General features: G+C 49.4%; 1 protein-coding gene across 1 annotated transcript in view; it reads left to right on the forward strand.

Annotated features, from left to right (window-relative positions):
* Positions 1-4294: 4294 nt before the first annotated feature.
* Positions 4295-15000, forward strand: part of LOC142281914 (E3 ubiquitin-protein ligase TTC3-like) — a gene marked incomplete at its 3' end in the record, with an annotated part of 22036 nt that continues 11330 nt past the window's right edge. Inside the window, exons 1-3 of the mRNA XM_075332913.1 lie at positions 4295-4499; positions 4580-4637; positions 5147-5198. Coding sequence (XP_075189028.1) covers positions 4493-4499; positions 4580-4637; positions 5147-5198 — 117 coding nt within the window. The remainder of the gene's footprint in view (positions 4500-4579; positions 4638-5146; positions 5199-15000) is intronic.

The raw sequence follows: 15000 nt of genomic DNA on the forward strand, positions 1-15000 counted from the left end.
CCGCGTTTCTATGACTAAAAACGCAGCTATACACGCAAGGGGTGGGTACTACAGTGACGTGTACAGGAAGAGGATTCCTTCTGTTGGTAAACACAGAAGCATGAATCCTCCCGGTACCGTCACCGCTGCGTCCACCTCCCGTCCTGTGCATGTCAGCTCCGTGCAGCGCCATGTCTGGGCGGGAGGTGGAGGCAGCGGCGAAAACCAAAGTGAACAGTAGAAAAAAAAAAAAATGTCATATACTCACCTGTCCGCAGGGTCCCGGTGCCATGCCCGCTCCCATCTCCTCCCGGTCCCGCCGCTCTGGCGGTGTGCAGTCTCCCCGGCCGGCAGGACCTTGCTTGCAGGACCTGGCGCTGATCACCTGATGCAGTCACCTGACGCATCAGCTGATCGCCGGTGTCGCCGGCTTTTTCGCGCCGGCCGGCTATCAGCTGATCCTGCCGTCAGGGGACTTCATCAGCTGATTACCGGCAGCTCCGGCAGCGATCGTATAGGATCAGACTCCTGTCCAATCGATCGCGTCCAGGAGCTGCCGGTAATCACCACAGCACATAAGTGAGTATTATTTTATTTTTTTTTTTTCTACTGATGCATCAGCTGATTGTATAATCGGCTTTTATACAATCAGCTGATGTGTGATGGGATTCAGCCCCTAGAACCTGACACATCATCTGATCGCTTTGCCTTCCAGCAAACCGATCAGATGATATTGGATCCTGATTGGACGGCGCGGGACCCTTGACCCAGGATTACTGCGGAGGGGGGTTTATTTCAATAAAGATGGAGTCACTAATTGTGTTGTGTTTTATTTCTAATAAAAATATTTTTCTCTGTGTTGTGTTTTTTTTTTATCATTACTAGAAATTCATGGTGGCCATGTCTAATATTGGCGTGACACCATGAATTTCGGGCTTAGGGCCAGCTATACAGCTAGCCCTAACCCCATTATTACCTAGCTAGCCACCCGGCTTCAGGGCAGCTGGAAGAGTTGGATACAGCGCCAGAAGATGGCGCTTCTATGAAAGCGCCATTTTCTGGGGTGGCTGCGGACTGCAATTCGCAGTGGGGGTGCCCAGAAAGCATGGGCACCCTGCACTGTGGATACCAATCCCCAGCTGCCTAGTTGTACCCGGCTGGACTCAAAAATTAGGCGAAGCCCACGTCATTTTTTTTTTTAATTATTTCATGAAATAATTAAAAAAAAAGGGCTTCTCTATATTTTTGGTTCCCAGCCGGGTACAAATAGGCAGCTGGGGGTTGGGGCAGCCCGTACCTGCCTGCTGTACCCGGCTAGCATACAAAAATATGGCGAAGCCCACGTCATTTTTTTTTTCTTTTTGGGCAAAAAACTGCATACAGTCCTGGATGGAGGATGCTGAGACTTGTAGTTCTGCAGCTGCTGTCTGCTCTCCTGCATACACTAGTGAATGGAGGATTGCTGAGACTTGTAGTTCTGCAGCTGCTGTCTGCTCTCTCCTGCATACACTAGTGAATGGAGGATGCTGAGACTTGTAGTTCTGCAGCTGCTGTCTGCTCTCCTGCATACACTAGTGAATGGAGGATGCTGAGACTTGTAGTTCTGCAGCTGCTGTCTGCTCTCCTCCATACACTAGTGAATGGAGGATGCTGAGACTTGTAGTTCTGCAGCTGCCGTCTGCTCTCCTGCATACACTAGTTCTGCAGCTGTCTGCTCTCCTGCATACAATGAACATTTTGAAGAAGGAAATGACATCAGACCTTTTTTTTTTTTTTTTTCATCAACAATCTTTAATGGCATTGTGCACTGATTAAAAACGCAGTGAGCAAAAACGCAGCAAAAAACGCACCAAATCGCGGCAAAAACGCATGCGTTTTTGCCGCGTTTTTTTAGCCGCGGGTGCGTTTTTTAGACAAAAACGCACATAAAAACGCAGCGTGAAAAAAACGCCTAGTGCGCACATACCCTTAGCAGTGTTTGTTTTATGCAAATTAAAAGCTGTATTTTACAATAGCCACATAAGCTATTAAATTTCAGAAATCTCATGCACACTCTTCCTCTCCCCCCACTTCAACTCAATTGGAAATGGGCACAGTGTGTCAATTCTTCGTTCAGCGTTTTTGCATACATGCAAAGCAAGGAGTAAGTGCAAAAATGCTGCTATCAGTTTTTGCTGCATTGTTGACAAAAGAAATAAAATATATCTGTGCGGGAGTGGCCTTGTCTGTGCGGGGGTGGCCTTGTCTGTGCGGGGGTGGCCTTGTCTGTGCGGGGGCCGGCCTTGTCTGTGCGGGGGCCGGCCTTGTCTGTGCGGGGGCCGGCCTTGTCTGTGCGGGGGCCGGCCTTGTCTGTGCGGGGGCCGGCCTTGTCTGTGCGGGGGGCCGGCCTTGTCTGTGCGGGGGGCCGGCCTTGTCTGTGCGGGGGGCCGGCCTTGTCTGTGCGGGGGGCCGGCCTTGTCTGTGCGGGGGGCCGGCCTTGTCTGTGCGGGGGGCCGGCCTTGTCTGTGCGGGGGGCCGGCCTTGTCTGTGCGGGGCCGGCCTTGTCTGTGCGGGGCCGGCCCGTGTGGGCGGGAGCGCTCTGTCTGACTCGAGCATTTTTTTTTTTTGTTTCCTGCATATGGACGTTTCTTGCTCAAAATCTGAGCTCCGTCCACATGTGTCTGATGCATATTTATATATTCCATAGCTGGCATCTAATCGTTGCAGCCGGTAGTCGCCAACAGCGACATTTAAGATGACCTTCTTGCTGGAGTACCGGATTGCAGGGAGTGGACATACCCTTTAAAGGAAGAGTCCTCCCAGGAGTGCACATGGCTTTTGTCACGTTTTTTTCGACTTTGCTTCACTCTTTTGCTAGAAAATTAAACCAATTTAATTTAGAGCGATAACGGGTCTGTCACATGATGGAGACAAACCGCGCGTATCTGACCCCTCCACTGAGGACAGCGAGCAGCTCTGATGGTATCTGGGATTGTAACAGACCAATATCTCGGCAATCTCCTTTTTTTTGTTTTCTTCTTCTATTGGGTTTTACGCAACTAGACTAATGAAGGCGTGCAAGAAAAAAGAGAGAGAAAGTTCAGCTCACCGTTACTGCCATACACCGCTCCCCGCTTGGATCCAGCGCACGGAAGGCTCCGCTGCCAAGTATCCTAAGATGTGTATCAAAGAAAATCCAGCGCGATCCTTGGGGTATATTAAAAATCCAAGGTTTATTAGAAAATATCCATTAAAATACAGAGGTTTGACAGCAATAATGCAGGGGGATATACCTCATAGAACTACGCGTTTCGACACAGTGTTAGCAAGACTTAACAAGACTAAGGGGCACTTTGCACATTACGATATCGCAAGCCGATGGTAGCGATGCCGAGTATGATAGTCCCCGCCTCCGTCGCAGCAGCGATATCTTGTGATAGCTGCCGTAGCAAACATTATCGCTACGGCAGCTTCACATGCACTTACCTGCCCTGCGACGTCGCTCTGGCCGGCGACCCGCCTCTTCCTAAGGGGGCGGGTCGTGCGGCGTCACAGTGACGTCACACGGCAGGCGGCCAATAGAAGCGGAGGGGCGGAGATGAGCGGGACGTAAACATCCCGCCCACCTCCTTCCTTCCTCATAGTCGGCGTGAGCCGCATGAAGCAGGTAGGCGATGTTCCTCGCTCCTGCGGCTTCTCACACAGTGATGTGTGCTGCCGCAGGGGAATGAGGAACAACATCGTACCGTCGCTGCAGCGAAATTATGAAAATGTCGGAAACTACACCGATTATACGATTGCGACGCTTTTGCGCTAGTTAACCGTATCAAAAAGGATTTACACACTCCGATATCGACAGCGACGCCGGATGTGCGTCACTTTCGATTTGACCCCACCGACATCGCACCTGCGATGTCGTAGTGTGCAAAGTACCCCTAAGACTGTGTCGAAGCGCGTAGCTCTATGAGGTATATCCCCCTGCATTATTGCTGCCAAACCGCTGTATTTTAATGGATATTTTCTAATAAACCTTGGATTTTTAATATACCCCGAGGATCGCGCTGGATTTTCTTTGATAGTCTAATGAAGGCTCCGAAACAAGTGACACTGATGTGTGTGGGTGTATGAACACTTCAGTCCGTCCGTGCCAGGACACGTAGGACCCAGCAACAATTGCCAGGCAGAGAAACCACAGGGCTCGGTTATATAATGCCCCTCCTGCTACTGTTGGCATTGGCAGCTGGGCTTTGTGTGCCCGGCTGTGGTTACAAACTGAAGAGGGGCGTGCCGTTATCTGCGAAAACTCAGAAGGGGAAGCAGCCCAACAACTAGCCCCTCGTTCTCCGCTTCAGTCGGGGTCCAGAGATCTGCCTTCCACACGCATCCTCCAGCAATCCACCACTGTCTTCGTTTCTGTCTTCTCTTTATCTGTTCTTCCGTCATGTGAAGATAACCATTATCATCTGACTTCTTCCTCCAGGAGTCCAGCGCTGACAGTAACATCGGCATAGAGAATAGAGGCTGCTCCGAGAACATGACGGGTGAGAGCAATCCCAGTCTTCTGTGTGATGGTATTATGCCTGCTTCGCTTTCGTGATGACTTGTTTCTTCTTGATTACAGGTCAACAGCCCAAGAAAGCGAAAGCGAAAGGAAAAGCCAGCGATTCTGAAAGGATAAGGTGAGGGAGTTTTTCTTTCTTTTATTCACTCTTCATGATATAACACAGAATGTAATTATGAAAAGAATCAAGTTCTATATCCTAAACTAACAAAAAACACCAAAGACTTTGCTCAGCATGTCACTTTATTTAGTTTTGTGAAGTATCAGTCACCATGATGGAAACCGAACGGACTCCTCAGCTGCTTCTAACAAAGTGACTCAAACATGTGAAATCCTGGGGCAGAGAATACTCATTATTAAGGCCTTTGGTTCCTGGTCTGAGATATTAAGGACATTTTGCAACCCCCTGATCTCCATCCCAGCCATTTTTGGTCCAAAAGATTAAGGAAGAACACAAAAATGAAAGATATTCTTCTATCTAATGCCGGCCTCGCTGATTCCCCTCTGTTATTGTAGCACTTCTGCCATATTATTTTTGTGTTATATTTTTTATCCCATGTCGCATAATTTTGTTTTTTTACTGTCATTTACACCCTTCATGTATATTTTATTTTTTTTATTATTCAGGTTTTCAAAGCGGAACAATGACACACCCAAGTCTCCTCCAGGTCCTTCCCAGGTAGGAAGAAATGCCATTTAAAAGCATGGTGATGCAGCTTAGTCCACTAGTCTATAGTCTACAATTAGGAATAAATATATATATATATATATATGTACGTATATATATATTGTTTGTGTGTGTGTGTGTGTGTGTGTATGTATATATATATATATATATATATATATATATATATATATATATATATATATATATATATATATATATATATATATATATATATGTATATATATATATATATATATATGTATGTGTATATATATATATATATGTATATATATATACATATATATATATTTTTATATATATATTTTTTATATATATTGTGAGGTAGCGTCGTCGGCTGCGCTGCAGAAGACACGGGATCCAGGCACCAAGGTTCACAGCACACGGTTTATTCCAAAGAAAAAGTCCACAATATTACATATGTGCCTTTCCGGCAGAGAACTCAGGGAGATGTGATCACCCCCTCACACCCGGCACACCTGCCCTTGTTCCTGAATCTATTTATCCCTCCCTTCAGCCTGTAGGGAAAACAGCATTAACCCTATAGTGGATTATCATGGAGTGAGCACAACCGGGGCGAGACATACCGGCCGTCATAGATAACCCCGGTCACAGTCTCACATACCCCCCCCCTCAGTTCAAGCGTGCGGGGTTGAACTCCTGCCATCAAACATGGGCCGCGGGACAAGGCATCGGCGTTGCCCTGCAACCTACCGGCCCGGTGTTCAACCGTAAACCGGAAGTTCTGCAGAGAAAGGAACCACCGGGTAACCCGGGCATTCCGTTCCTTGGCGGACCTCATCCAGACCAGTGGAGAGTGATCCGTCACCAAGCGAAACTGCCGTCCCAGCAGGTAATAGCGTAGGGACTCCAAGGCCCACTTGATCGCCAGACACTCCTTCTCCACTACGCTATAATTCCGCTCGGGAGGGGTGAGCTTCCTACTTAAGAAGGTGACGGGGTGTTCCACCCCCTGAACCACCTGAGACAGCACTGCCCCCAGGCCGACCTCCGAGGCGTCAGTCTGTACTATGAACTCTTTCCGGAAATCAGGGTTTACAAGAACGGGCTGTCCGCACAGGACCTCCTTCAGGGCCCGGAAGGAGTCCTCGGCCTGCGGAGTCCAGCGCACCATGACGGACTTCTTGCCTTTGAGAAGGTCCGTCAAGGGGGCTGATAGTCCCGCAAAATCTTTTACAAACCTCCTGTAGTACCCCACGATACCCAGGAAGGCCCTAACCTGCTTCGTGGTCAGGGGTCTAGGCCACTTCTGGATCGCCTCCACTTTGTTAATTTGGGGCTTAATCACTCCTTGGCCTATTACGTAGCCCAAGTAGCGGGCTTCCGTGAGTCCCAACGCACATTTCTTGGGATTGGCTGTCAATCTGGCTGTTCGAAGCGCGTCCACCACCGCTTGTACCTGTTCCAAGTGGGTCTGCCAATCGGAGCTGTAAATAATGATGTCATCAAGGTACGCTGAAGCATACGCCTGGTGGGGTTCCAGCACTAAGTCCATCAACCTCTGGAACGTGGCCGGAGCGCCATGTAACCCAAAAGGCAAGACAACATAGTGGAAGAGACCCTCCGGCGTAACAAAAGCGGTTTTCTCCTTGGCGGACTCCGTTAGTGGCACCTGCCAGTACCCCTTGGTCAGGTCGAGCGTGGTAAAGTATCGCGCCTGTCCCAGCCTATCAATCAGCTCATCCACCCGGGGCATGGGGTAGAGATCAAACTTGGATATTTCGTTCAATCTCCTAAAGTCATTGCAGAACCTTAAGGAGCCATCGGGTTTTGGTATTAGGACAATCGGACTAGCCCATTCACTCCGGGATTTTTCGATGACCCCCAGGCGTAACATTGACTTTACTTCCTCTGATATGGCTTGTCGTCGAGCCTCCGGTACCCGGTATGACTTCAGGCGTACCTTCAGGTGGGGCTCGGTGACAATATCATGTCGTATCAGACTGGTCCTACCGGGCAGCTCGGAGAAGACATCGGGGTTCTGCTGAACCAACCGTCTGGCCTCTCGCCTCTGTGTCTTGGTGAGGGCTTCTCCAATCCTTACTTCCGGTTCGTCCCCTCCGGAGGTCGCTGGAGCCGGATGTGAACGACCCGAAGAGGAGGGAGGTGGGGAAAAAACAGCCATCAGGTTTTCCCGTTCCTGCCAAGGTTTTAATAGGTTGACATGGTATATTTGTTCAGGTTTCCGCCTACCGGGCTGCAATACTTTGTAGTTAACCACCCCGACTCTTTCCTTTATCTCGTAGGGGCCTTGCCACTGAGCCAGGAATTTACTCTCCGCCGTGGGAATCAATACCAACACCCGATCCCCGGGATTAAAGGTCCGCACGGTGGCTTGTCTATTGTAGCGGCCGCTTTGCGCGGCCTGAGCCTCCTGTAAATGCTCCTTCACAATTGGCATGACCGCGCTTATGCGGTTCTGCATACCCAAAATGTGTTCAATCACACTTTTATGGGGGGTGGGCTCCTGCTCCCAGGTTTCTTTTGCCAGGTCCAACAATCCCCGGGGATGTCGCCCGTATAACAATTCAAAAGGCGAAAACCCCGTGGATGCCTGTGGCACCTCTCGTATGGCAAACATCAAATAGGGAAGCATCATATCCCAGTCTTTCCCGTCTTTGGAAATCACCCTTTTGAGCATGGTTTTCAGGGTTTTATTGAATCGTTCCACTAAACCATCCGTCTGAGGATGATACACAGACGTACGCAACTGCTTGATCTGGAGTAGCCGGCATAGCTCTTTGGTCACTTTAGACATGAATGGGGTCCCCTGATCCGTAAGGATCTCCTTGGGCAACCCCACCCGGCAGAACACAGCAAACAACTCCCGAGCTATAAGCTTGGCTGCAGTATGTCTGAGAGGTATCGCCTCTGGATACCGGGTGGCATAGTCAACGATCACTAGGATATGCTGGTGCCCTCGAGCAGACTTTACGAGGGGCCCCACCAGATCCATCCCTATCCGTTCAAAAGGGACTTCTATTATGGGTAACGGTACCAACGGACTGCGAAAGTGGGTCAGGGGTGCGGTAAGCTGACACTCCGGGCAGGTTTCGCAGAACCGTTTTACCTCCCCAAAGACCCCGGGCCAATAGAACCTTTGCAATATTCGCTCCTGCGTTTTCTTGACCCCTAGGTGACCACTCATCAGGTGTTTATGAGCCAAGTCGAGGACCCGCCGGCGATACGGCTGGGGCACCACCAACTGCTCTACCCCTACGCCCCGTATTTCATCTACCCGGTAGAGTAAATCCTGCTTAAGAGCGAAATGGGGGTATCTTACCTGGGCACCAGGCAGCTGTGCCACCCCGTCAACTACTGTCACCCGACTCCGGGCATGTATTAATGTAGGGTCCTGGAGTTGGGCTGTCCCAAACGTATCCGGGGACGCCTCCAACTCCGGGATGGGCTCGACCGTCTCAGCCTCTCCTGCCAATACCTCTAGGGGCGACCTATCAGGTTCACATCCTGTCCCTATCATGGGGACCCCTACGGCAGGCGTCCCGGATTCAGGATTGTAGGGCTCAGGTCCCGGACTGACCAATATCTGAGGGGACTTAGGAGGTCCCTTCCATAAAGTCCAAAAATAGGGCAGATCCCTTCCTAGGATCACATCATAGGGAAGAGTATTAATAAGTCCCACCTCATGTTGCACCTGACCGCAAGGTGCTGTGATGGTGACTATCCCCGTGGGATAGTCTCGGCGGTCCCCATGTATGCAAACCACCCCCACGGTACGTCCGGTGGCCTTTACTTTAGCCCTTAGGGTTGATCGCACAAGGGTCACTAAGCTTCCGGAATCCAACAAGCCTGTAACCGGACATCCATTCACCTGAATTTGGCACAAGTGGGGCTCAGTCTCTGGGTAGACCAGGTCAGCGGTACACACCACCTGAGCATACATTGAACCCCGCCGGGTAACCCCACAATCCATGGGCTCCGTGGTGAGTGGACACTGGGCTTCCATATGTCCCACCCGCTGGCACCGCCAACATCTAATAGGGAAGGACACCCCCTTGACGAGTTGTCGTTTAGGGTACATAGTTTTCCGGACCTCAGGGACGGAGGGTGCAGCTTCAGACGGGACGGTAGCGGACTCCCGCACCGGTGTCAGCGGTGGGTCCTTGGCCCTAGGTTTGGAGGGGCCGAACCGCCGGGCGGTACGCAAAGTCTCAGTGTCCCGTATCAAGTCCTGCGTAGCCACATGCCGCTCTACCAGGGACACTAATTGGTCCAGGGTACTCGGGTCACCCTGTCCGACCCACCGTTGAACGGTGACGGGTAAAGTGCGCACAAAACGATCCACTACTACCCTTTCCACCATTTGCGCCGGGCTCAGAGTGTCAGGCTGCAACCACTTTTTTACAAGATGTAACAAGTCATAGGCCTGGGAGCGTACGGGTTTGGCTTCCTCAAAGAACCACTGATTTACCCGCTGAGCCCGTACATAGGTATTCACCCCCAACCGAGCCAGTATTTCGGCTTTCAGGGTCACATAGTCAATGGCGTCCTCGGTACAGAGGTCCAGGTATGCTTTTTGGGGTTCCCCCGTCAGATAAGGTGACAATACCTCAGCCCACTGCGGGGTCGGCAGCTTTTCCCGCTCGGCCACCCGTTCAAACACCGCCAGGAACGCTTCCACATCATCACCCGGGGTCATCTTTTGCAACGCTTGTCTCACCGCTTTCCGGACGCTGCCGTCGTCACCCGGTCCCGGGGTTGTTGCTGCCGGTCCGGCACGGATCGACTTGGCCAGGAGAACCATCTGTTCTTGGTGCCTTTTTTCCTGCAATTGCAAGGCTTGCTGCTGACGTGCATTGGCCTGCTCCATCTGTTCTTGGTGCACTTGCAAGGATTGCTGCTGACGTGCATTGGCCTGATCCATCTGTTCTTGGAATTTTTTTTCCTGCATTTGCAAGGATTGGAGCAGGTGTGCATTGGTCTGTTGCTGCTGTGCATTAGCCTGAGCCAAATGCTTTAGTATGTCCTCCATGGCGTCGCCGGGTTTGGGCTGTAGTATAGCCGCTCGAATCCAGGACATGTGCTACTGGGTCACCAGGAATGGATGCTACACCTCACCGGCTGGCATGCCCGCCGATTCTCCACCATATGTGAGGTAGCGTCGTCGGCTGCGCTGCAGAAGACACGGGATCCAGGCACCAAGGTTCACAGCACACGGTTTATTCCAAAGAAAAAGTCCACAATATTACATATGTGCCTTTCCGGCAGAGAACTCAGGGAGATGTGATCACCCCCTCACACCCGGCACACCTGCCCTTGTTCCTGAATCTATTTATCCCTCCCTTCAGCCTGTAGGGAAAACAGCATTAACCCTATAGTGGATTATCATGGAGTGAGCACAACCGGGGCGAGACATACCGGCCGTCATAGATAACCCCGGTCACAGTCTCACAATATATATATATATATATATATATATATATATATATTTATATTTTTATATAAAATACGTATATATATATTTATGTATGTGTGTGTGTGTATATATCTATATGTGTGTGTGTATGTGTATATATATATATATATATATATATATATGTATATATATATATATATATATATATATATATATATATATTGAATAAATAATGTGTGTGTGTATCACTATCGCATGTGTAAAATATATATCGTATTTTTCGGATTATAAGACGCACTTTTCCTCCCAAAAATTTGGGAGGAGGATGAGGGGTGGGTCTTAAAGTACGAATATAGCTTACGGGGAGGTGGAGAATTGGCGGGGGGCTCTCTGTGCGGCTCTCTGTACAGTATGGCCAGGTGCCTGTGCGGTCTGTTGCCTCTGTGTGGGTGGGCAGATAGCCTGCTGGCTGGCTGGCTGGCTGTGAGGACTGCGGTGGCTGTGCTGGCAGCAAATTCTGCGGTGGCTGTGCGGCGGGTATTCCATATGGTCTGTCCGCGGTCCAGGCTTCAAATGATGGCACCCAGAGTCAGCACATGCGCAGATAGAGCTCTTGGATGAGAGCTCCATCTGTGCACCCACCATTTCTTTGAAGCCGGACCGCCGACAGTGTATCTGGGACACTCGCCGAATCGGCCTGCTCCACCACACAACCACCATAGCTTCCGCTGCTGGCACTGACTCGCCGCCGCTGCTGGCACTGACTCGCCGCCGCTGCTGGCACTGACTCGCCGCCGCTGCTGGCACTGACTCGCCGCCGCTGCTGGCACTGACTCGCCGCCGCTGCTGGCACTGACTCGCCGCCGCTGCTGGCACTGACTCGCCGCCGCTGCTGGCACTGACTCGCCGCCGCTGCTGGCACTGACTCGCCGCCGCTGCTGGCACTGACTCGCCGCCGCTGCTGGCACTGACTCGCCGCCGCTGCTGGCACTGACTCGCCGCCGCTGCTGGCACTGACTCGCCGCCGCTGCTGGCACTGACTCGCCGCCGCTGCTGGCACTGACTCGCCGCCGCTGCTGGCACTGACTCGCCGCCGCCGCTGGCACTGACTCGCCGCCGCTGCTGGCACTGACTCGCCGCCGCCAGCACTGACCTGCCGCCAGCACAGCCTCTGCCTCCTGTAGCCCCGCTCCAGCACCGCTGCCGCCCCCTCCGGTAAGAGAACACCGGAGTGTAAGACAGACCCCACTTTAATTTATTTTTTTGTACCTTTTTTTATCTCTAAATTTGGGGTGCGCCTTATTATATATTATATGTAATGTCTGTGTATATAGAGAGAGTTTGCCCCCTTCCTGATTTTGCATGTTTGTTGCACTTACATGTTTCCGATCACCAAACAAATTTAAATATTGGACAAAGATATAACACAAGTAACACAAAATGCAGTTTATATGAGGGGCTGGTGATAAATCTTTGGCTTTGTGATCTTTTGTTGATTATGGCAACAGTGTTCTACGCACGCGGGAAAACAATGGCAGAATCTAATGCGATATCCACAGCAACTGAGAGCAGAGGAGGGAGAAAATTCTTGTTTCTGCAAGGGAAGTCCACGAAGGATATTCATGGTGATATGTCGCAGATATTGGGGGATCAATGCCCTTCATATTCCACAGTTAAGAACTGGGTTCCCAAATGTAAAATCGGGCCACTTCAGCCCCAATGATGAGGAACGTGCTGGACGAGCGAGAGTGGTTGTTATTCCGGAGATCGTCGATGCTGTGCACAACCTCATACTGGAGAATGGACGACTTTCCACTAAAGCAATAGCAGACATCATGGGGATTTCCCGTGAACGTGTTTGTGTCATTATCCATGAACATTTGGACATGAGGAAGCTTCTGCAAAGTGGGTCCCCAAATGTCTGACAACAGATCAGAGAAGCAGCGAGTGACAACTTCCCGGTCCATTTGTCAGTGGTCGCTATGGATGAGACCTGGATTTATTTATATGATCTTGAAAACAAGGAGCAGTTACACGAGTGGAGGCACAGAGGTTCTCCTCATCCAAAGAAGTTCAGGGTGCAAAAATCAGCCACTAAGGTGATGACGTCTGTGTTCTGGGATAAGGAGGTGGTGCTAGTGGACTACCTTCAAACGGGTTCCACCATCAATGCAAGGTATTGTATTGAACTTTTGGACCAACTGAAGGCCAAAAGGCACGGCAAGCTGTCCAAAGCAATCTTGTTCCTGCAAGACAACGCCTCCGCTCACTCTGCACAAGCGACCACGGCAAAACTAGCAGAACTGGGCTTCCAGCTGGTGACCACCCACCTTATTCACCAGATCTAGCTCACTCTGACTATCATCTGTTTCCAAACTGATAGAGTACTCAAGGGTACCAAGTTTCACACCATTTTAGATGCCATGGCTGCTACGGATGCCTGGTTTGAGGCACAACCAAAATCCTTCTTTTATAAAGTCATTCAGAGGTGGACTTGCTGGTGTGTGTGTTTTGGATCATTGTCTTGCTGTATAACCCAAGTGCACTGCAGCTTGAGGTCACTAACAGATGGAAGAACATTCTCCTTCAGGACTTTTTGGTAGACAGCGGAATTCATGGTGCCATTTACCACAGCAAGTCTTCCAGGTCCTGAAGCAGCAAAACAGCCCCCGACCATCACACTGCCACCACCATATTTTACTGTTGGTGTGATGTTCCTTTACTGAAATCCTGTGTTACTTCTAAACTCTGTGTAATGGGATATACACCTGCCGAAAAGTTCAACTTTGTGTCGTCAGTTCACGGTGTATTTTCCCAAAAGTCTTAGGGATCACCAAGATGTTTTTTGGTAAAACTGAGACGAGCCTTTGTTCTTATTGTTCAGCAGTGGTTTTCGTCTTGAACTCTGCCATGCCATTTTTGCTTTGTCTCTTTCTTATGGTGGAGTCATGAACACTGACCTTAACTGAGGCAAGTGAGGCCTGCAGTTCTTTGGATGTTGTTTTGGGATCTTTGTGGACTTCTTTGATAAGTTGTCGCTTTGCTCTTTTGGTAATTTTAGTCATCTGGCCGCTCCTGGGATGGTTCACCACTGCTGCATATTTCCACCATTTGTGAACAATGGGGTCTCACTGTGGTTCGCTGAAGCCCCAAAGCTTTAGAAATGGCTTTATAACCTTTTCCAGACTGATAGATCTCAATTGATTTTTCTTTCTCATTTATTCCTGAATTTCTTTGAATCGCCGCATGATGTCTAGCTTTTGAGGATCTTTTTGTCTACTTCACTTTGTCAGGCTGGTCCTATTTAAGTGATTTTTTTGATTGAGAAAAGAGGTGGCAGTAATCAGGCCTAGAAAATTTGATGTGCTAAACCAGTTAATTTATGTTTTAAGAAGGGGTGGGGAGGCAATCACTTTTACACACAGGGCCCTGTAGGTTTAGATTTCAGGAAGGGGCAAAGACTTTATCACATCACTGTATGTTGCTATAATAAAGGTATAACGCAAAAGTGAGTACATCCATCACATTTTTGAGAATATTTTATCACTTTTCATAGGACAACACTGAAAATCTGACCCTGTGGTACAATGTACAGTGTCAGTGTGCAGCTTGTGTAACAATAAATTTGACCTCTAAGTAGTCAGATGTACACTGACTACTGTACATTGTATGAACGTGTCATGTCTTCATATATATTGTGTGTGTGTGGAGGTTGTTTTTATTTGTTTTTCCCTTCTGGATCTGGCCTGTTCCATTTAGCAGATAAAGCTTTGGCATATATAACAATCCTCTTGGTGGGGTCTGTTTTGGCAGCTGAGACTTTCTTGGGAACCTTTTGGGGTTTTTTTTTGGTTTCTGCATTATTGGGGAAGGGTCAGATGGGCCGTCTAACTCTGAGGAGGATCACAAAGTAATGCTCGGATCGAGAGAGCCGCCGGCCTGTCCAAACTTTGCATTGTGATCCCCGTCTGAGTTAGACGGCCGTCCGAATCTGCCCCTTGATGTCTGTTCTTTTGCTCTCGGTCCGGGAGCTTCTCTGAATGGGGGACGTCAGGTGGGACGCTTTAATTAGGACTTCTTGATGGCGGTCATACACAATCTTGTTTACTTTTTATATCTATGTAGCACATTTGGGGCTTTTTATCAGTAAAATGAGGCTCTGTTCGCTATAAAAGGTATATTAAGAAGTAAATCTGAGAAGATCGATGGACACTTTGGTAATAGATTTTATTTATTGGAATAATGAGGTAAATTCTATATAACTATTCAGATACTTTGTAACTTGTATTTTTTAATTAATGTAATAAAGAGAACCTATCTCATTATTATTATATAGGGAAATCCCAAATTACCGCTATGCATGTGTCTACCATGTACCGATGTCGGGGAAGACCTGTG

The sequence above is a fragment of the Anomaloglossus baeobatrachus genome, unplaced genomic scaffold (assembly GCF_048569485.1).
Source record: "Anomaloglossus baeobatrachus isolate aAnoBae1 unplaced genomic scaffold, aAnoBae1.hap1 Scaffold_4882, whole genome shotgun sequence".
Classification (NCBI taxonomy): domain Eukaryota; kingdom Metazoa; phylum Chordata; class Amphibia; order Anura; family Aromobatidae; genus Anomaloglossus; species Anomaloglossus baeobatrachus.